This window comes from Ictidomys tridecemlineatus, unplaced genomic scaffold (assembly GCF_052094955.1).
Source record: "Ictidomys tridecemlineatus isolate mIctTri1 unplaced genomic scaffold, mIctTri1.hap1 Scaffold_36, whole genome shotgun sequence".
Classification (NCBI taxonomy): Eukaryota; Metazoa; Chordata; class Mammalia; order Rodentia; family Sciuridae; genus Ictidomys; species Ictidomys tridecemlineatus.
Genome location: NW_027522439.1, coordinates 8588 through 30868, shown reverse-complemented (window position 1 = coordinate 30868; position 22281 = coordinate 8588). Strand labels below are relative to the sequence as shown.

Here is a 22281-nt window from a genome sequence, read left to right as displayed (position 1 = left end):
ACTTGCCTAGCATACATGAGGCCCAGGATTCAATCCCAGGCATTGCAAACAAAGATTGCAGAGTTATATCCACTTCCTTAAGGAGCGGGTATATTTATAAATTTTTTGTATTTCTTCTGTATGTGAGATTAGTCTATTCTTCCTTAAATTTTATCATTTTTTACTTCAGATAAGAAAATTTTAAAAATGATCTTGGGAAATTTTTTTCTCTATCACTAGAAAAAAATTACTAATTTGAACTGGTTTACTTGAAACAGTAATTAATTAGTTAATTTTCTATGCTTTAAAACATTTTATTTACTTATTGCATTATGATTTTCTATACTTTGACCTTTTTTTCTGGTTATCTCATAAACAGTAAGGTTGTGGATGCCATGAAATATTTATGACTTCATTTTCCCTCATCTCTTTCAGTTCTTGATTTTTTGCTTAGTCCAAAGCTGGATCCCCTGCATTTACCTGAAATGTAATGGGATGGCTTGACAAAAATTTTGTTGTGTTTATCTTTTTAGTATATATATGTGTGTGTACACACACACACATATATATATCAGTATTTCTACTGAAATCCTAATGCATATTTTGTGTTCTGTTTTCACCTGGCAGATAATGGAAAATAAGAAAACTATAGAGAAGCTTAAAGATGTCATTTCAGTGAATACTTCTGAACTTTCAGAGGTAAAGCTGCCAACTCTTGCTAACGGATATTAATACTATATCTTAGTTTTGTTGCAGACCAAAAATTTGAGGTGTGCTAAAATGTGCAAAAAATGAGAACTGTATGATGTGTGGTTTGGGAAAATATAACTTTGTTTTTTCTTTGGAATTAATTCACTAACTGTAGTGTTTTGCATTAGCTTCACATTGTCCTTAATGAAGCTAAGCTTCGTGAAGAGAAGGTGAAGTTGGAATGCTGTCAGCTTCAGAAAGAAAATACCATGCTTAAGAAGAAGAAAGAGGAGGTAAATAAAATTTGATGTCATACATAATGTAAACTAGAGAAGTGAATATCATTATCTTGTATCTTTTTTGGATCTGTTTCTGAGGTAAGGAATATTCATGTAGGACCTTTTCTAGATATGCAAAGTTTAAACAATGCTCCCCAAACTGAGTGCATATATATGGTCTCCATCTGTTTTGGATTTTTGGATTATTGCTTTTCTTATCAAATGTCAATCAGTTATTAACTTGCATAGCCTCAAAGAAACTTTTTAAACCAGAAAATTAAGTATTTTATGATCCTCTTTTGAGTAGTTACTGATTCACCGGCCAAGGGAAGATTACATGATAAGGAATCTAAATTTAGGAGACAGTCATATGTGCCCAGCCATTCCTGCTGGAGATAAATTATTTGAATTGGCAGCAATTTTCTGGGGAATGCAATAAACAGGCTCAACTTCCTGATAGCTCTGATGTTCTTACTGCAGCTGTGAGAGTTGAGGCCACTCTGCCCTCTTCCTTAACCAAGGTCTCAACCTCCTCGATTGAGGGAGGCCACCGAGGAGTATGGCTCTGTATTTCTTTGTCTAAGTCTTGTAGTCCTGATGTATCCAGTGCAGAAACCCCTCCCTAACCCATAGGAATTCATTTGTTTTGACTTTTCAGTTGCAGCAGGAAGTGAAAGACTGGAGTACATCACACGCTGAGCTCAGTGAACAAATGAAATCATTTGAGAAGTCACAGAAAGATTTACAAGTAACGCTTAGTCTTAAAGATGATACTATTAATGTAAGTTTATACTCCAAATACATGTTTCATCTCATGAATTCTCCTGAAATCTTTGAATTAAAATTGAGAGTCTTCCAACCTTTTGCTTCTTTTCTAGGCTCTAACTAATTACATCACACAGTTGAATCGGTTACAATGTGAATCTGAATCTGAGGATCAAAGTCGAGATGAGTCAGATGAATTAACCAATGGAGAGTTAGCAGGTAAGATCAGTCTCAGGGAGGTTGAATCCTTTTTTGCTTTCCTGTCTTTAATTAAGTATACAGATGCCACTTTTCAGCTGGCTGAATTTCTTCTTAAGCTTCAGGGTTGTAGACACATATCACTGGATCTATAGATATGTCTGTTGCATTGGCAGAGGTGGGTTGCTGGGGTATAATGTAGCAATAGGCATGTGAAGAACACTTGACTTTTTCTATCCCATTGAAAACTAGTAAGTACACTGCAGCTACAATAGTCACATCCTAAACCTCTAAGTATTGAACATTGTACAGTAAGAGAAATTTATTTCTTAACTTATGCAGATGATACTTGATTTTGATACTCATCATCTCTATGGCTCTGTGGTTTTAAGTCCACAGTCAGTCTTAAGAGTCCGGAGGTAGGGGCTGGGGATGTGGCTCAAGCGGTAGCGCGCTCGCCCTCATGCGTGCGGCCCGGGTTCGATCCTCAGCAGCACCACATACCAACAAAGATGTTGTGTCCGCCGAGAACTAAGAAAAATAAATAAATAAATGTTAAAACTCTCTCTCTCTCTCTGTCCCCCTCTCTCACTCTCTCTTTAAAAAAAAAAAAAAAAAAAAAAGAGTCCGGAGGTAGTTGGAACCATAAACTAAGGCTGTGAGAACAGAGGCTAGAGACTATCAGAAAGCTAGAGAGGGAGTGTAACAGTGTTTACTGATGAGGAAAATATTTCCAGATGTTTTCTCCCAAGTTGGATATTGCTTACATAGCAAGTATTTCAAACCACACCTGGTAGTAGATTCAGGGAGAAAATAGAGGATTGAATCTTTCTAAACAAGACACTTACTTGCCCAGGTGAAGATAGATCTGAGAGAGAAGAAAAGCTTTTATCTTACAAGAATAACATAGATAACATTTTAGTTGTGCAAACTAGAAATTCACCTTTTGTTTTAAAAAACAGACACAGTACTTTTATTTATTTTTATGCTGAGGATCAAACTCAGTGCCTCACACATGCTAGGTGAGCACTCTACCACTGAGCCACAACCCCAGTCTGAAATTCACCTCTTTCTTTTTTTTTTAAATCTAAGCTTGCAATTCTCTTAAAAGTCATTAGTCTAATCAGTTTAATTATTTAATTGATTTTTTTTTCTTCCGGTGTTTGAACACAATCATTTTTTAGTTTGGGGAAGTTAGGAGAATATAGAGTTAAAAGTAAGGAAAGGAAAAGCTAAAAGTCTTTTGTTTTTTAGGTGATCGGAACGAGAAGATCAAAGATCAAATTAAGCAGATGATGGATGTCTCTCGGGTATAGTTCTTTGTAAGAGTCCCATAGTGCCTGTGAATTCTTCCTGTGCCTCACTTTTAAGAATACCTCTCTTTTCTGCAATTTTTAGACACAAACTACAATATCAGTAGTTGAAGAGGATCTAAAACTTTTACAGCTTAAGCAAAGCACCTTGATGTCCACAATATGTAATCTAGAAGGTGGGTTCTTCTTGAGAAGAAATTGCCATGTTGAAAAGACTTAAAATTTTATTGGAAAGATAAAGAATGGCTTCTTGCTTTCATGCTTCTTACTTTTCTTGGCACTACTCCCTCAAACAAGTTCTTAAGTCCTTGTACACATATAGAGATAAGCTGTTTTATCCTTTACAGACCAAATAAAGAAATTAGAAAGTGACTGCAATTCACTACGGTCTTCTAAAGCTGAACTGGAAGAGGAATGCAAAACTCTTAGGCAGAAAGTGGAGATTTTAAATGAACTCTACCAGCAAAATGAGATGGCACTCCAAAAGTAAGATTTTCATTGTTTGTTATTGTTATCACTGTGTGAACTAACAGATAATTTTATCTTTTCTTAAGATTATTTACAATTTTTTCTAGTTGTAATAAGTAGAGATTTGTCTTTTCTCCTTTGTGTTTTGTTTCCTATAAGTTGCATTTTTCTTTCCATCATCAGTCTTAAGAGTCCTGAGGTAGTTGGAACCATAAACTAAGGCTGTGAGGACATCGTAATCAATTGTCAAATTCATATGAAGGCAGAAAGTGGTAAACTGGTATTAACAGTCACTGATGTGGAAATACCTCTCAAAAGATCTAGGCCCTTTCTATGATCCCACTATTTATTTTAATTACCTTTCATTGTGATCAGTTATGTAATTCTAATGTTTTGAACTTTTATCTCTAACTCTGGACCTTTAAAAATACTGAGTGATTTGGAATGACATGTTTTAGTAGAATAAAAACTTCAAAAAGGAATAATATTTACTTATTGATGGTACAAGTTTTGGACTTGAATATCTCAGATGTTCACACTAAAAATTGAACTGTGGCAAGGACCTTAGGAGTTATGATTACAGTAGTACTTGTTTGTAGTATATATTTATATATTAATCTTCTCAGTGTGGAGCTAGTTATTTTTTGAAAGTTCATTTGAAATTTTTAATCCACAAAAAATACTTGAATTCTCTAAAAATAGGTTTTTTGTGTCAGATTTTGTTTGTTTGCATCTGATTTTACTCTTCGGCATATATATATATATCTTGTTAAAGCAAAGACAGACCTTCTTATAGACCTAACTATTTTTAGGTATTTTGACTTCTGTTGCCTAATTAATGCATTAAATATTAAAACCTTTCCATTAACTTTTCTAAAATTCTGTGATCTCCAAGCGACCTTTTTAGAATCTCAAATTTTTGTTCAGGCCAGTTCTAAATGCCTGGCCTGTTTCAAAGAAACATTTCTCATTTTATCACTTTTTATTTGAGAACACTTGTTTTCTCTGTCCCTACTAGTAATATGAATGACCTAAATGGCAATTAATTTTCTTTGTAATGCAGTTAAATTATAGCACTATTTTTCTCAACTCCTCCAAAATTCATTCAGTCATCATCTGTAGTTTGTACTCTTTTTACTCATCCCCAGGTACTATGTTAGTTCATGCCTGTGTCATCTTTTCTGTTTCTAACCTAGGTCATCTGTCTTCATTCTCCATTATTTATATTTTTATATAATTTATTTCAAATTCTTAGTAATTTTCTCTATAGCTGCTTGAGTGGACTTTCTAAAATATGTCTGTCCATGTCAATATGTGCCTGTGGTTTATGAAGAATTTGCTTTCTATTTGATGACCTGTTCTTTTTTTCTTCCTTGTATCTTTTTAATAGTTTAAATATTTTTAATTATTTTCCTCATCCCCTGTATAAGCTTGATGTAATCATAAATTATAATGGAATTATAATTATATAATTGTAATTATATAATTATAATTATAATTTTATTCATCTTCTCATAATTTAAAGGCCATGGTATATATTCTGGATTTAATAAAAACCTGACATAGATTAATAGGTTTATTATTATTTTTTTATGGGCTTTAAGTAGCTCCCGAATCAGATAACTGTTGTGGCATTGTATGTTAGTACTTCATATACTGTGAACTCCATAAGACATTCATTCAATTTATACACATATTTAAAGTTTCTGTAGTTCTGCATTCTACACTGTTGGTTTCATATTTGAAATTATTTTCATTCTATTTGAACATTGTCCTTTAATGATAGATTTGATTAGTGTATCAAAGTAGTACAAGGATAAACAGAATAGTATTTTATCCACTAAATATTGCTACCTTTATAATCTGTATTAGGTTGACATGAACTTCATGATTAGAGTTAAAACCAGTTTCCATTTTTAAAGGATCTCTCTTTTGGCTACTGAATTTTGACTGTTACTTAGTTTTAGCAATTTAAAAATATCCAATTAATTACCATCTGTTCTAAATTTTTTCTTTAAGGAGTCCATTATCATTGTTGTTTGGTCTTATCCCTCCCCTAGTTCCTGTAGTCATTTCTCTGGTTTTTTAACAGTTTTATTGGGAAGTGCCTAGGTGTAGTTTTCCCCACCCCACCCACTTTTTCCTCTTGCAGTTATGTTGTTTGGGACCATTAAATATTTCTTGAGTCTTTTTTTAAATGTTGATTTTACCTCATTCTCTCGATTATAATAATGCATATTAGAATTTGATTTCCCCTGCCTCCTACATTCTGGATTTACTTCTTCTGGATATTTTCTTCTGACCTGTCTTAAAAGCGCTAGGATTTATTTTACTTCCCAAATCTGCTGCTAAAATCATTCATTGAGTTTAGGATTTTAAAAAGTTCAGGGTTTAAAATATTATTTTAGTTGTAGATGGACATAATATTTTATTTTATTTTTTATAGAATTTTTTTAAGAGAGAGAGAAAGAGAGAATTTTAATATTTATTTTTTAGTTTTTAGTGGACACAACATCTTTGTTTGTATGTGGTCCTGAGGATTGAACCCGGGCTGCATACATGCCAGGCGAGCGCACTATTGCTTGAGCCACATCCCCAGCCTGACACAATATTTTATTTATTTTATGTGGTGTTGAGGACTGATCCCAGTGCCCCACACATGTGGGGCATGTGCTTCACCACTGAGCCACAACCCCAGTCCTATTTCAGTACTACAGCTCAAACCCAGGACCTTGAGCCATGTGCTCTACTATTGAGCTACCTCCCCAGACTCCTTGCTCTTTCTCATAAGGGACTAGTGTCTTACTGCTTTCCAAGCTATCTTTAATCTCATCATTCTGCCTCTGCCTCCTGAGTATCTTCGATTGTAGGTAGGTCACCACACTCAACTATTTCTTGGTTTTATAGTTTCTAATCCTTTGACAAAATTCATAATCTTTTTTTTTCCTCTTTTGTGGTGCTGGGGTTTGAACTCAGAGCCTTGTGCATGAAAGGCAGCACTCTAACAACTAAACTATATTCCCAAACCTGAAATTCATAATCTTGACTTTACTTTTTTGACTGTATAAAGCACAGTGATTTTAAAACATGTGTGGATAACCCCATTAGGTGGTTTCCTTTTCTGTGGGATTTTTTTCTCACAGAATTTTGTCTTATGGAGTGCCTGATCAGTTTTGATTGGCTAACATTGTTGTGATAATTATAGATGAAATTTGAGGACTAAGATGAAGTTATCTTTTTATAGAAAAGTGTTGAGGTTACTTGAGTAAGATTGTCTGTCACTTTAAACTTAGTCAGCAATTAAGATAATTCAAAAATGACTTGTCTTTTCAATGTTTCAGTATTATTCCTTTTGGATTTTTTGCCTGTTCATCACTTAAGTGTGCAGTACTTTCTAATCTAAACTCAAAGGCTAGGGCTTTTATTAAGGGTCCCTTTATTTGTAGCCCCAAACACTTGTTTTTTCCCCTAAGCCCAGGAATTTGATGAAGGCTTAGTTCAGACTCATTATATCTTTGTGTTATCTTCAATATGTGAGTAAACCTAGGAGAAAAGTACCTTAAAGTGCCAGCCTTACTTGTAATTCTGAGATTCCTTTTTCTAATGGATCTTGGCCACATACATATATCTTCACTGCCTTTTTAGCTTGGATCCTTTCAAACACAATTTTATATTCTTATAAAGATGTTTTGATTGTTCTTAGTACTCTCAGACTAACTCTTTGATAATTGGAAACAAAATTCTCTCTGTCCTTCAAGATTCAGTTTTCTCCATATTCCTTCTTAAGCCAGTGGGGAAAATTATTATATTCCTTTAGGTGTCATTTGTACCTGAAACAGTGAGCTCTTTTATTCTTTAGCATCTTACAAGGTAACTAGTATATTATAGCCACTCATAAAATACTTGCTGAAGAATTAAATGAGAAGCTATATAAGAATATATAATCCCCTTTTTCTATTTGGTATCAATAATCCTTTTTTACTATAGTTCTTCTGATTTATGGAAAATTAAGTTTCAATTTAATTATCTTTTGAATTAGAACTATGGCTAAAGTAATACAAGGATAGCAGAAAATAGTATTTTTTAAATCATTAAATGTGGCTACCTTTGTCTCAGTAGATGAACATCTTGAGTTTCATGATCAGAGTTAAAACTTGTCAGTAGATAATACTCTGATCGTGGGTCAGTTTGGCTTCTTTTCAGACATTATCAAAACTCAGATTTGTCTTTTTGCTTAATTGCAATTCTTTTGAAATAGATATCTAAAGTGTGAAAAATGTTCTGTCGTTAATTGCATAGCTAAAAAGACATATTCTAGAAGATTTTTTCTTTGACTGACTATATCTTTATTATGGTACCAGTCTTGGATTGAGAAAAGAGTTCCTCCATGACAAAGATATACTTAGTGTCCTACCCATGGCAGAAACAAGAAAAGAATTATCCCCTGCTTTATCCTAATATGTTTAATTATGTTAGGTTGATCAGTCCTGATCTTCCACATTGAAGTAAAGTAAAGTGAGTTTTTATTATCTTACACACAGGATACTTGCCCTTGGGGCACATGTTGTTTTCACATTTATTTTATTTACTGGTAAGTAGAGAATTAAGAGGAGAAGTTAGAAAATGTAAGTGATTTGCCAGAGTTTGATTTACGAAATTGCAGGTTTGAATTTCTATTTTATGTGCCTAAGCATTTTATAGAATTGTGGGAAGTGATATTTACAAAGAGAAACTTTTGATTTGATAACTGGCTTTATTTTAGGAAACTAAGCCACGAAGAATATGAGAGACTAGAAAAAGAGCAGCGGCTGTCAGCTGCAGATGAAACGGTGGTTTCCGCTGTACAGGAAGTTAAAAATTACAAGTGAGTTCAGTTTCTAAAGGAGGGTGTCAATGTCTAATGATCTAGTGTTAGCTTTCTTTTTTAATCTTTTTTTACATTATGTAGATAGAAGAAAATAGCATGGAAGTATAAATAACGAGAGGATATGAATACATTCAATTCACACAGGAGAAAAAATAAATTTCAACTTTACAAATGAAAAATGTTAACAAAAAATTTACTTACACCCAATGGGAAAGACCATAGGGAACTTGGTCAATGCAAACAATTCTGGGGGTTTTGATTGTTGTAGTAATTCTTTAAGAAATCAGTTTGCTGTGTGATGTATCAAGACCCACAAAAGTGTGGCATTTGATAGACCTTGGAAATCTTCTATGGATATAATTTGAAAAAAATAAAAAATGTTTTAAGGAGGAAGATATTTCTAGCAGAATTACTTGAGAACACACTGATGAACAGTTATAGAAATTATAATTTATCATTCAGAATCTTTAGCAATTAAATGATAAAGAAGTTATTAGTATTAGGTTTTTATTTTATTTATTTATTTATTTTTGGTGCTTTACTACTAAGCTACATCCTTAGACCTTTTTTTTCCCTTGAGACAGGGTCTCAGTTGCATAGGTTTCCACTTAATTGCTGAGACTGACCTCGAACTTGTGATCCTCCTGCCTCAGCTTCCCAATCATTGGGATTACTGGCATGTGGCATTGCACCTGGTCTGTAGTATTAGTTTTGATCACACTGGATTCATATAACTATAGAAATGTTTTTCTTATGTATGATAAAGTCTTTAAAAGTATAGCTGATGGAATAAAGGGAAAATGGTCAGAATGTTTCAAATGTTATTCAATTGTTGTAATTCTTAGGTGGAGAATTGAAGAACTGGAAGAAGAACTACAGAAAACCGAGCGCTCATTTAAAAACCAGGTAGTAATTAATACTGTCCTGTAGTTGCAGAATTCTTTGTATCTAATACAGACAATTATAGGCTATTATAATGAGTCCCTAAAAACATATTTTTTTAATGTGTTGTCTTTTTCAGATTGCTGTGCAGGAGAAGAAAGCTCATGATAATTGGGTAAGATTTTTTTCCCCCTTTTCTTCATTTTGTGCATAGCCTACAGCAACTGAATTTGAATATTTTCTCTTTAATAGCTCAAAGCTCGTTCTGCAGAAAGAGCTATAGCTGAAGAGAAAAGGGAAGCTGCTAATTTGAGACAGAAGTATGTGATTTTGGTATCTTACTATATGTTTTATAGTGTTTTAAGGTTATGCTAGATATTATCTATGAAGGAATAGATTGCTGTTTCATAATTCAGCCCATTCTTTCTCAATATTCAAGACTATTGGAAATGACCCAAAAGATGGCAATGCAGCAAGATGAACCCATGATTGTAAAACCTATGCTGGGAAGACCAAATTTACAAAATCCTCCTCTGAGAGGTAGGGGGCACTTTGTAAAAGGAGCTATTTTATTTCTTGGTGCAGAATGTATGTAAATTACTTTTTATTTCTGTGTGTAATGGTTATGAAATAATCTGAATGATTTGCTAAAGCAGGAGGTGAGGGTTGGTGTCAGGGAGAAGGCTACCTTAAAGTAGTAACACGGCATTGTTGTCTTTAGGTCCACTGAACCATAATGGCTCTTTTGGTCCATCCCCAGTGAGTGGTGGAGAATGTTCCCCTCCACTGATGGCAGAGCAAGCTGGAAGACCTCCTTCTGCTACTCTTAATCAAAAAGATATGCCCAGAAACGGATTTGGTGAGCATTCACATGTTGCTTTATAGTAAACTGCTTCAAGGTTTTGTTTTTTTTTCCCTTTTGAATATTCTAATAAAAACATAGAATTTGGGCCTGTACAATACATAGAAGATAATTTCTTACGTTATCTTTGTGAATGTTTTCTGTAAAATCTGTTCTAGAATAGAAAACATTTTTTTTTTCCTGGAGGTCCCTGTATTGTTTTTTTCTTTTAAATTTTACACTGTGAAGTGTAAACCTTTATCTTTAAATTAAATCTCTATGGTGTTCCTTTCCAAAATATTATAAAAGTAGCCTTAAACTTTATGTAGCATACATATTTCCAACATGAAATACTGAGTCTTATTTCCAATTCTAAATAGGACTGTAGTCTTGGTAAGATTGGAAGTCAGGTTATACAGACTAAAGAAAAAACAGCCTACACATACTTCAAGTCTATAGCTTAAAGTTTAGGACCAGTACTTATTAATCTGCTGTTCTATCAACCCAAGGCAGTTCTTTATTTTACTTAAATCTCTTCATAAATTGTGATTTATGTATTGGGCAACCCATTTTTATTAAAAAAATATTTTTAATTGTAGATGGACATGATATCTTTATTTATTTTTTAAATGTGTGCTGAGAATCAAACCCAGTGCCTCACACATGCTAGGCAAACACTCTACAACTGAGCTATGACCCCAACCCCTGGGCAACCCATTTTTAATGTTGCTTTCCAGTTATTGTTGAACCCTGACCTGTCCACCAGTGGTTTATTTCTTCTGAAAAATACATACAAGGGCTCTGATCTTTCTTTCCTAAGGGTCAATGGATGGACCTTTACCTCGTACTGGTCTTCTGAGGCATCTGGGAAACCCGTTGCCTCTGGTAAAGGACCAAGTAATTTCAAAGAATCTGTAATTGTGGATGGAGGATTTTTATTCTTTTCATGTTAGAATAAGTCTGAATCCATTCTTTGATCTCTAGCAGACCCAGGATGTGGTCCAGCTCACATGAACAGCAGCTCCAGAAGTTCTTCTCCAGCTAAGGTGACGAATGAGGGCAAGGTAAGTTTTGTAGTTACTGTGAATCATGTGGTCATGCAGGAACATGTAGCTTTCCTACAGTACTTTCTCTTTGCTTTATCCTTCTTTGTGTTCTATTTGTACTATCCCATTTGTTTTTTAAAAAGCAAACTGTTCCCCAAGAACCTGAGACCCCCTCAGTCTCCACCATTACTTCTTTGACTGAGCATCCAGTTGGAGTAAGTACTTAGAGGTTGAGAACTGAATTGGGTTTTATTCTGTGCATTTCTGGGAAGGATATTCAGAGCATGACACTGATCTTGTTTGCTTTAAACTGCATGCAATATTGAGCTTACTTTTCTCCTTAACTTGGGAATGTTGCTTAAGTGTGTACAACTATAATGAACTACAGAATGTAAAAAGTTATCACTCTAACTTTATATGGTGTTTTGTGTTGAATCTTCTAAGGCAAAGTAAATTCATTATAAATTATATAATTCATCATTTTTATTTTTGTTTGGAAGAATGTTATTTAAGAATTCCTCCATTTGTGCAAACCCTATTTTGAGTGATTTGAATTAGATTGGTATCAGATTTTCTGAAAGTGAAATACTGTTTCAGTGAAACAATGATAATCTGAAATGACCTCTTGAGCCAGTCCCAAGCAATGGTCTCATTTGTTCACATAAGTGTATTCTCTTGTAACTGTGTTGCTATTATATCTGGTAGGTCTTCTGAAGCTCTATAATAAAATAAATTTTTAATTGTTTAGTTTCAAACCCACTACTCATAGGAAATGATAAATCAATATCTCAAATGGTGTACAGTAAATGAAAGTAAATATTAAAGCCTTTTCTTCCTAATTTGTGTATATAGCACTGTGATGGAAAATACTTCTCAAGTTCCAGTGTATATATATTCTAGGAATATACATCTCTGGAGAAATCTAAGGGCAGCTTAGATAAGACCCCAAACCCCTTTGTAGTAGAAGATTTAAAAGAGAGCAAAGACCCATTGTTAGAGAGGAGTAGAGGTGGGAAAAGCATGGCTTGGGAGGCAAACCTGGGATTGAGTTTCTTTAATATGCAGTGTGGTCTTCAACAAATTATGATATTCCATTTGCTTTTGTTCCCTCTTATTTAAAACAAGACAGTCTACTTAAAGATCTCAGAGGTTGAATAATATATGAAAGACTTACCGAAGATACTCTGAATAGTAGCTATTATTACATGGGTAGAGAATGGATTTTTCATTTTATTCTGTTCATTCTTAATATGGAAGTAATGAGCTATTGTGATGAAAGGGAAGTGATGGGGAGGGGGGGAGTCCCTTTGAAATAGATTTTAGTGAATACAGCATGACATACTGGTCAGAAATCACCTCTGTTAACAACCTCTGCCAGTCCTCTTGCCTTTCCCTTTCCTGTGCAGATATAATCAGTAACAAACTGGTCCCTCTTGTGGCATCCTTCCAACTTCTGTAAGCTGTCAGTGGGAATACACAGGAGGGGTGGGTAGAGTTTTGTTGCACTGATGGTGTTCTCTGGACAGGTGCCTGTTTTGGGTTTTAGCTTTTATCGGTGTTGGTACTTTGTCTTAATACATAGGAATTTTAAAACTTTTAACTTCTTTCAAATCTTAAATTGCAGGTTCATATGGCTATGAAAGGGCCCCCTCCTTTCTCAGGGGTACCCTTCATGGGCCCCCCCATGGGACCCCCAATGGGATGGCCTCCACCACCTCCCATTCGGTATGGACTGCCACTTCAGCTCGGTGGGCCTTTTGGGCCTCAGCCAATTCCTCCACCTTTTGGTATGATGATCTGAATAGTAGTGATTGACTTATAAATCACATTCATCTTCCACTTCTATTGCTTGCTAAAACAGTTGGTTGCTATCTCAGGTCTTAACAATGAAAGGATAAAGCTGAGTACATTTTAACTTTTCCTCAAGTTTTCTGGCACATATGGGACACTACATAATCTTATACTGAGATAGGCAATAGCTATCTCTCATAGACAAGGATAAGGGGCTATATACAGAAAAGCCAGAAATATTACTTCTGCAGATGTTTGTTGAAAATCTGTTGATATGCACTGCAATAGATGGAAAGGTGGATGAGATGCATGCCATAACTTAAAATTTTGTCACAGATATGAAAATCCTACAACATAAAGTTTGTAATCACCCATAATGGAAGCATAAGCAGTAGGTTATAGAATATAGAAAAGGAAAAGTCAAACCCTCCTTACCTTGAGAAAAGTCAGAGGGAAGTGTTAAAGAGGAGGATTTAACAGTGATCTAATAAATGTTGCTGATTTAATTAGGTGGCTGTGGAAGGCCTTTTCCTGGAGGGCCTGCACCTTGATTCTGATGGCATGTGTAAAGTCCATGCTGAAATACTTCATGAATTTTTAATGGATAGAGTAATAAATAGTGGGATTTCCTTTTATCAAAATTTCTTTGATGTAGTAAAGTTCTTATTTCATAATCTATCATCTTTTCATGGTAATATAGTACTTCCAAATATAAATGGAGCTCTTGTGAGATAGAAATAATTCTGCAATTATATAGTAGGAAAAGAAAAACGACAAGCCTGGAGCTAGGTAGAGCCTTATTTAAATCCTTAATATGTTGCTTCATGGCTGGTTGGCCAAAGTCTATAACCTAAACTTGTTCCATTTCAGTTTGCCTCATCTGGCAAGTCAGGATGTTCACCAGTTGATGTTCTAGGCTTGAGAGAAATTAAAGACTATAATATCAACATACTTGAAATCACCCTAGTTCAGAAATTTCTGGGTATTTACATAACTTCCTTTTTATTTTCCAGGTCCTGGTATTCATCCACCAATAGGCTTCAGAGAATATGCACCAGGTGTTTCACCTGGAAAACGGGATTTGCCTTTTGACCCTCGTGATTTTTTTCCAGAACCTGCACCAGCACCATTTAGACCTTTAGGCTCATTTGGCCCAAGAGAGTACTTCATTTCTGGTGCCCCATTACCACCTCCAACTCATGGTCCCCAAGACTATGGGCCACCACCTGCTGCAAAAGACTTAATGCCTTCAGGCTTTAAAGATGAAGCTCCACCTACACCTGATTCTCAGGTGTGAGGGATGTTCACAGGCCTTAAAACAGGGCCTGTAAAATTAACCTCTGATACTTAGTCAGAAAATGGACTATGAACTATTCATCGAGTTAAAGGATTATTGGCTTCAAAATATAAAAGTTTATTTTAAAAGATTTATGTTTTTAGAATAAAGCTGCCTTGGCGCAGTATATATTTTGAGCCAAAATATTTTCCCCCTAAATATCCCCACTTAAGCTAGAGTATTCTTCCAATTTTAAAATGTGCAATAAGGAATATCTTTGTTTTAGTTAATGTAGCATATACAATTGCTAAATGATTTAGAATGTCATAATTATGGACATTTCTTGTGGAAATGCTTTAAGAACATGTATTTCCATTATCCTATTTTTAGTGTATTGCAGTTGATAACAGAGAAATGGTGTTTTATAAGCTTGATTTTTTTCTCTTTCAATATCTGGTCGCAGAGACTGTTACGCTAAAAATGTTTACTCAAAGATCATAAACTTCATTTTCCTTCTTGCTGAAGTTCTTTGTTGTAATAGTTCATAAAAAATTGTTTATTAATATTTCCCAAGTGTCTGTTGATTCATTGGATCGTCATGAGACTTTGTGCCATTGGGGAAGCATGTAAACTCACTCTCAGAACTGAAGATGGTGACTTGGCAGCATATTCCCTGTTGCTCACTGTTAAGGAGGCTGGACCTTGGTCAACTGTGGACTTCTATAGAGGATTTCTTTTACTTGTGAGAAGTCTTGTGGCTCTATTTTTGTAGCACATTCCTGTACTTTTTTCTAACCACTGTCTATGTGAGAATGGTTTTCTGAGAATGAGTTTACATTAGTAGCAAGAGTTGTTTGACCTGAAGTTCTACTGCTTTTGCCATTATTGCATTATAACAGTAAAATATAAGGTGGTATGTTGTGTCTATAAAATAAGGAAATTTCTTTTTAAAAATGTACACAACACACTCTTCTCTTTCCCATACCTTGCCACTGATTTTCAAGGAATATGATAAAAAAATTAGAAAAGTATAATCCTCTAAGAATGAATGAAACTCATAAACTTATAATGTCTATAATCAGCAAATATGGGCTGAATTAAATTCTTTTTTGATAGATACTCAAATATATTTTATTTAAAAATCAATTAAAGCAAATCCTGAATCTGTAACTACTGTCTTTAAAGCAATGTTTCTAAGAACTAGCTCTCCAGAACTGTAATATTAATTACGGCAATTTTAACAGTACATTTTAAGAGGTTTAAGATTTAAATAAAATTATAAAAGCCTAGTACTTTTTTTTACTGCTAGACCATATTCTTCCATTCTTTTAAATTCTAGAAAGTAATAGGATTGTTAAAACCTAGAACATAACATATCATTGTTCTTTTTATGTCCCCTAAGTATTCTCAAAATAGGGGCAAAAGCTTCAGTGTGAAACAAAATCTCTAAACTACTGAAGATAACTCAGAATAAAAAGAATTTGAGTCCTTTAGGAAGAATTCAATCTACATAACCTCCATTTAATATTAGAAGCAGCAGCTGTGTGTGTAAGAGGAAAACCATATAATAGCTTATGCCATTTTTAACCATGTAAAATAAAATTTAAGTCACAAACACCAATTTTGAATGTATCTTTCAACCTCTACATGACACAAGGCAATGCTGAAGTTACTAAAACTTCTAATTTTAAAATAGCATTTAAATAAAGGTGATGTCAGCTAGGAAGATAGATTTTCAAGGAAAGGCAGATTTATTATTTTATTCAAAGCAACAGTAGTTTTCCCTCTAAAGCCTTTTTTGTATTTATTCTATTAGTAAGTTATAATGCATTCTACGTAGTTTATCTGAGCAGTTCTGAACCCACCTATAGTTGCCTCTCCTTACATCCATCTGATTGTACCACTTCTGTAGCAAAGCCCAAGGTATCTGCCAATATACAGGTTGTGTAGAGAATACTGTCCCCTGATTCAATTATACTTTTGTATCTCAAAAGTTTTAGAAGTCCTCTCCAGCAAATTGTGTTTCAGTTTAGTTACTAAAATCATTTAATTTGTGAAGCAGTAGTGTTTCAACCTGAAAGTATTACTGCTATAGTTGTAATTATTGTCCAGTGACTCATCCCCTCCCACACTAGAAAGTAAATTTAAACAACTAATTTGTGAGATACAGATTGCTTTGTGTTAACTGCTTCAAGATAAAATCACCTTTTTTTTTGGGGGGGGGGTTGGTCAATCAGGTCTGAATTAAAGCTAAGCTGACGACAATGTTCAATTTAAGTTTGTTTAATGCTGATGAAAGACATTCATATAAAGCATCCTCTTTTTTTCCATATAACCCCATTCTTTGGTGGCAGCTGGGGTTGTGGCTCAGTGGTAGAGTACTTGCCTAGCACAGGCAAGGCCTTGGGTTTAATCCTCAGCACCACATAAATAAATCGAGGTTAAAAAAAAGCATTCTTATGTGAAGGATGCTAAATATTTCTTCATATAAATTATCACTTTGAGGGGCTGGGGTTGCATGTGAGGCACTGGGTTTGATCCTCAGCACCACATATAAATATAAAGGTACTGTGTCCATCTACAACCAAAAAAAGTTTGTTTTTTTAAATTATCACTTTGATATACATATTTTATAGTATGAGAAAACAGAAAGAACAATGTATCAGTTTTGCTACATTTTAATAGTAGATTTTAAGGGAGCAACATCAAACATCAGTAACATCAAACAAAAAGGTACTGAGCACTCCACAGGGTACAGAGTAGAGTGCTGCCAAGCACCTTGGAAAGTTTACATGACATGGAGAAGATGAGGCCCTTCTCTTGAGAAGTTTACAGTCTGGAAATTTTGACTACTCAGAGTTTCGGTTGAGTGAACATTTTATTAATGCAAATTCTTCATTTCCTAGAACTACTGTATACTGAACTATTTTTGCACTTGTGAAATTAACCCAATCCAGATGAAAGAAAAGACTAAATTTGGTTGAGAATTCTTTCAGGCTCATATAGTTTTATTAACATTCATCTAGTAAACAAAACTGACCTAACAGACAACTGAAAAATTAAAGACTAGATCTCTTGAAGTGCAAGGGCTAAAATAACTGTTATTCATTTTAAAAAGCAAATTGATGGTATGATTAGGGTTTACACTAGTTTAAAAATAGGTCAAGTATTGCATTCCCTTCATGCATTGTTCATTTAAAATAGTGAATATTAAAATACATGGGTTCTACATGTAACCCACAAAAAAGCTCCTCACAAATCTTTATTTTCTGTGTATCAAATATCCACCTTGTGTACTATGACAGTTTTATTTATGTCTCATCAAGTTAAAAGTAATGTAAATAGTGAAATTATAATAGGCTAATGACGTGCTTATTTTCATATGAATGTCAATATATCTAAATAGGAAATAAATGGCAGTCGTATCTACCTATATTAAAAAAATAGAATATCTTTCCAAATTTTGCATACTCATCACTTTATAAAGACAAGGTATGCAGGTTTTAAGGTTTCACAATCAGTTGTCAGAAAAACAGCAGTTGTTCCTGCAGTATCTCATTAGCATCTGACTCAATTATTTTTAGATGACATGATTTAGACGACGTAAACCCACTCAAAAATTTGTAATTATTCTGAGAGAGATAGTTTTAATGTTAACCCTAGAATCATTTAATTTTAACCGTAGAAACAATAGCAATGTGATATAGAACAACTAATCAACATGACTAAAAATATGCTCACTTTCAGAAAAACAATCTGGTCATCTGGAAAAAAATCACAGCTACAATCTGGGGAACACTCCCATATAAGATATTGATCTGATCAAGGCACACTATTTCTAAGTAGAACTATCAGATGAGGGTGAATTTAGGCCAGCTCTAAGGAACAGCCTAAAAGACAGACCATAACTGATCCAATTTCCTTTCAAAGCAATCTAGTACTATCCTACCCACTTCAATTCAAAAGTTTGAAGTTAATTCAAATCAAAAGACCATATTGGAGCAAAAGTGAGCAAATGTGTAAACTCTAGCACATTCTTATTGCTGTATTAAGTTTGAAGATGAGCATACCTACCACAGCAATATTGTTCCAGGAAGCAGGGTAGGAACAGTGGTAAATTAGGAAACAGACTATTAATTGCACAATTAATAGAAAAGTAAAAACAAGTTTCAAAATCTACAATAAATCTGTATCTAAAGGAGTCATAACAATGAGGTGCTGGACTTTAGTTCTGTGGTACAGCTTTGCAATGGACTCACTGGCCTATAGATATGGTTCACTTCCTGCCTCCTGAAGGATGAATATGCTACACAGAGCTATGATGGTTTCTACTGAGTGGTAAAATTCACAGAAATTCCACATTACTCATGTCAGAATCATTCCTTGTGCAAAGTTTGATGTAGATGAAGATAAAGTGGTTTCTTGGTCAATAACTGCAATTTCTTTTAAAGTCAGTGGGTTTCTTGTATCTGTAACCACAATAGATTTAAAATACTTTGATGATTGATCTACTCCAATGTTACATTCTCGATAAGAGGGACTAAGAAGAAACATGAACTAGTAACCATTAGAACAGTATGAATCCTATATGTATATCACTTACAGTTCTATTACAGTTGGCCCAGGTTTAATCTCATCCATCTCCATGAAAGCAAAACACTTGATGCTGGTAAACCTTTTTTAGGCTTGTAGTGTTTGAATTCAAAGAAGATAGCTGCACCTAAGGAATTAAAACAAACAACATAAGCCAGAGACCACACATTTCTTATGTGTCACCAGAAGCCTATGATTTTACAAAGTAACATGTGTCAAACAGTCTGATGACACAACTGTTGATAACTCACTGTGGCTGTCACTCCAAGCTCTGGTACTAGCATGTCTGAGTGACATTTCTCCATATCATTTAATTCTACAAAGTACAACAAAAATGTATAGCAAGAATGTAAGTTATGTACACAGGTAGAATCATAAACTACCAAAGAATATAAAATATTAAATACCACAAGAAAAACAGAAGTTACTTAAGTATCAGCAGTACCTATAGAAATGGTTTCAATAAGCACCTGTATTAGATAGAATAGAAATTTAAGAGTTCCTTTAAAAAAAATTCTACCTTATATCATTTCTCTCCCTCCTGAAACCACGCCCAGATTGTCCTTTCCATATTCTTACAAACTAACTGCCAGTTATAGTATCTTTTTACCCAATGCATCTTATTGAAAGAAAAAAAAATAATTCTTTAACTGTTAGAAAGTAATCATTAGGTTCCTAAAAGGACTTAAGGTAATTATTAGGGAACCTGCTTCCTTAACTCTGTATTATGAGAAAAACTTCCCTATCAAATAATATTTAACCACATTTATTACACAACTAGATAATGCAACTGCTAATTCTCATATTTTAAAAAAAATTTTGATTTGACTTTAAGTCAATATTCATAACTATGTGACATAAGATCTTGTGTTAAGTATACTATGAACACAAACCCAGATAAGTACTGTGTCCTTAAGAAGTCAGTAACTGATAATTACAAACCTTTGGTTAATTTTTCAATATGCTTCTGGAGCTCAATGTCCACATTAAAATGAACATATGTATCTTCTTTTCTTGAAGCCACAGGAGTATCTTGCACAGGAGTTAAATCTATGTCATTCAGATCTGGAGAAACAATTAAGTTTCTGCTTATGAGCATTCACATATACAGACGGAAAATATAGAAACTGCAAAGGTTACAGTTCCTAAAGAGGCATGGAAAGAGCTGAGAGGAGATTCTCAGGCTAAGAGATTCCTATTTGGTGTGAGCAAGTATGTGAGAGTTGTTAAAGTTCATGGGGTATGTGGAGATAAATGAATATAGACTGGATAGGAGACCTCATGAAGGGGACAAGGAAGCCTTTACATGGCCCAAGTGGACAAAACTTGATCTTCATAGTGAAGTGGTAGGAAGCCTTTACATGGCCAAGTGGACAAAACTTGATCTTCATAGTGAAGTGGTAAAAAGAACAAACATGTTTTTTTTTTCCATAGGGAATATCCCACTATATATTTCTATGCCAAAAAAAATCTGGAGTATATAATTTGCCACAATGGAGCTCTGCCACCAATTTCTAACTTTGATCAAGTATATGACTTATTTAGAAAAGCCTTTAAACCTAACCTTATCATAATTTCCCTGTTAAGAACCAAAAATGGATGAGAACAGCCAACAAAAACCCTTTGGTTAATGAATAATTTTTCATATATATTATCTAAATTCTGGTTATACTGTTTACAACATACCCTGAATTTACAACAACCAGATGGCACGTTATATATAGTTTTAATTTTCCGGGTTTAAAAATCTCAGTTTAGTCAAATTCAACATGGACTCATTTAATAACTCCTCAGTGTTTATGTGTTATTCATTTATGTGTCTCAAAAAGCTCAAAAAACAATTTAGTACATTTAATAATTAAAAAAATATTTACATAAAAATATTTCAGTATAACATATGCAAAGGTAATTTAACATTTACAACATCATTAAATATTTTTGTGTTTTAAGTATACTTTCTCAATGAGTATGCAGTTTTATAAATGGCCTATCAAACAATGTAAATATTTTCCGGTACACTATATATTTGATAACTGGTAACCTCGGAATTTAAAAGTGTACCAGTATTAGTGCTGTGGATTATGTTCTTTAAATAAATGTTTTTCTTTGTGGTCATATTTTTCTTTTAATTAGCACTAATGAACCCATGGATCTGACTTTATTTCTGCAATTGATAAAAGTTCCTCCATTTAATTTCAGCACCGATCTGTTCCTTTGGTGCAAAACTACAGATTAAAATAAGCCGTTTGTACTAACTATAGTTATTTCTGTAAAATGGTATAATTTATTCCTTAATCACATCATCATCCCACGGGATTGCTTTCAGGGCATGGATGTTGTGGTTGCACCCTACTTCCCTGTCCCCTGATTTTCATCTGCCTCTGTAGGATTCACCTAAGTAGATACCTCAGTAGCACAGGAAGAAGAAGGGGCTGAAGCAGGAGAGATGGGAAAATAGGAAATGGGGCTTTGTGGAGAGAAATGAATATAGACTGGATAGGAGAAGGTGAGGGGTGCTATTGTTAATCTATATCCTGAAGACTGTAGCTGCTGTTAAGGACAATGTGTATGTTTAGTCTGCACATTAGATGGAATCTGAAGAGCAAAAATCTATACAAACTCAAAAGCAAAAGTGAGTGTATAAGTAGGAAATATTTTTTGTAAGTCTTTCGAACTATGTTCTGTTATGATCTCTTCTAGGATTTTGCCTCATTATAGAATGCATTAAAGTAAGTTGTCACATATACAAGACCATCCCCTGTCAAAAACTTTGTCCCATATGAGAAAAAACATAATGCAATTTGCCAGTTATTTACCCTTTATACTAACTGTAATATAGGGATCGATGCACTGTCCAGTGTCTTTCAGACCAATTTTCTCAATCCTGATAGTGAGTAATGTCATTCCCGGTTCTGATGGCAACCTTGGTAATAAAGTACCTGGCAACAGAGAAACCTCAGTAAAAGTTAGCTCCACCAACAATTCAGAGTAAATACTTTGACAAACAGAAGATATAGCCTACCTCTTAGGAACTAGCTAGGCATTATGTATTTTTATTTCCGAAATTCATGAACATCTGATGTTATACTTTTTTAGAAAAATATTTAATTTTACACATAATATATCTGCATTTCCCAACCATAAATCACCTTTAAGCAGAAATAATCATTTCTATAATAATAGTATATTGTATGTATAATAAAAGTATGTTAAAAAGATTACTTGAGGAAGCCCAATTATACATAATTGTATAATATGCTCACATAATATTTATATTCCATATGTACTTCTATA

General features: G+C 34.0%; 1 protein-coding gene and 1 pseudogene across 9 annotated transcripts in view; one reads left to right on the top strand and one right to left on the bottom strand.

Moving 5' to 3' along the window:
- LOC144373345 (transport and Golgi organization protein 1 homolog) overlaps positions 1-14959 on the top strand; it is a 109327-nt gene extending 94368 nt beyond the window's left edge. For 4 of the 9 annotated variants that reach the window (XM_078036444.1, XM_078036450.1, XM_078036447.1 and 1 more), the window contains 16 exons: positions 607-678; positions 858-962; positions 1606-1728; positions 1826-1931; positions 3165-3220; positions 3309-3399; positions 3571-3709; positions 8454-8555; positions 9404-9464; positions 9580-9615; positions 9693-9760; positions 9880-9980; positions 10162-10299; positions 11266-11345; positions 12952-13114; positions 14132-14959. In XM_078036444.1, the coding sequence (XP_077892570.1) occupies positions 607-678; positions 858-962; positions 1606-1728; positions 1826-1931; positions 3165-3220; positions 3309-3399; positions 3571-3709; positions 8454-8555; positions 9404-9464; positions 9580-9615; positions 9693-9760; positions 9880-9980; positions 10162-10299; positions 11266-11345; positions 12952-13114; positions 14132-14415 (1725 nt within the window). In that variant the 3' untranslated portion in view covers positions 14416-14959. The other 5 variants (XM_078036445.1, XM_078036452.1, XM_078036451.1 and 2 more) reach the window with 5 other exon arrangements.
- Positions 14960-17056: 2097 nt separating this feature from the next.
- LOC144373339 (axin interactor, dorsalization-associated protein-like) lies at positions 17057-22005 on the bottom strand (annotated as a pseudogene).
- Between the last annotated feature and the right edge of the window lie 276 nt (positions 22006-22281).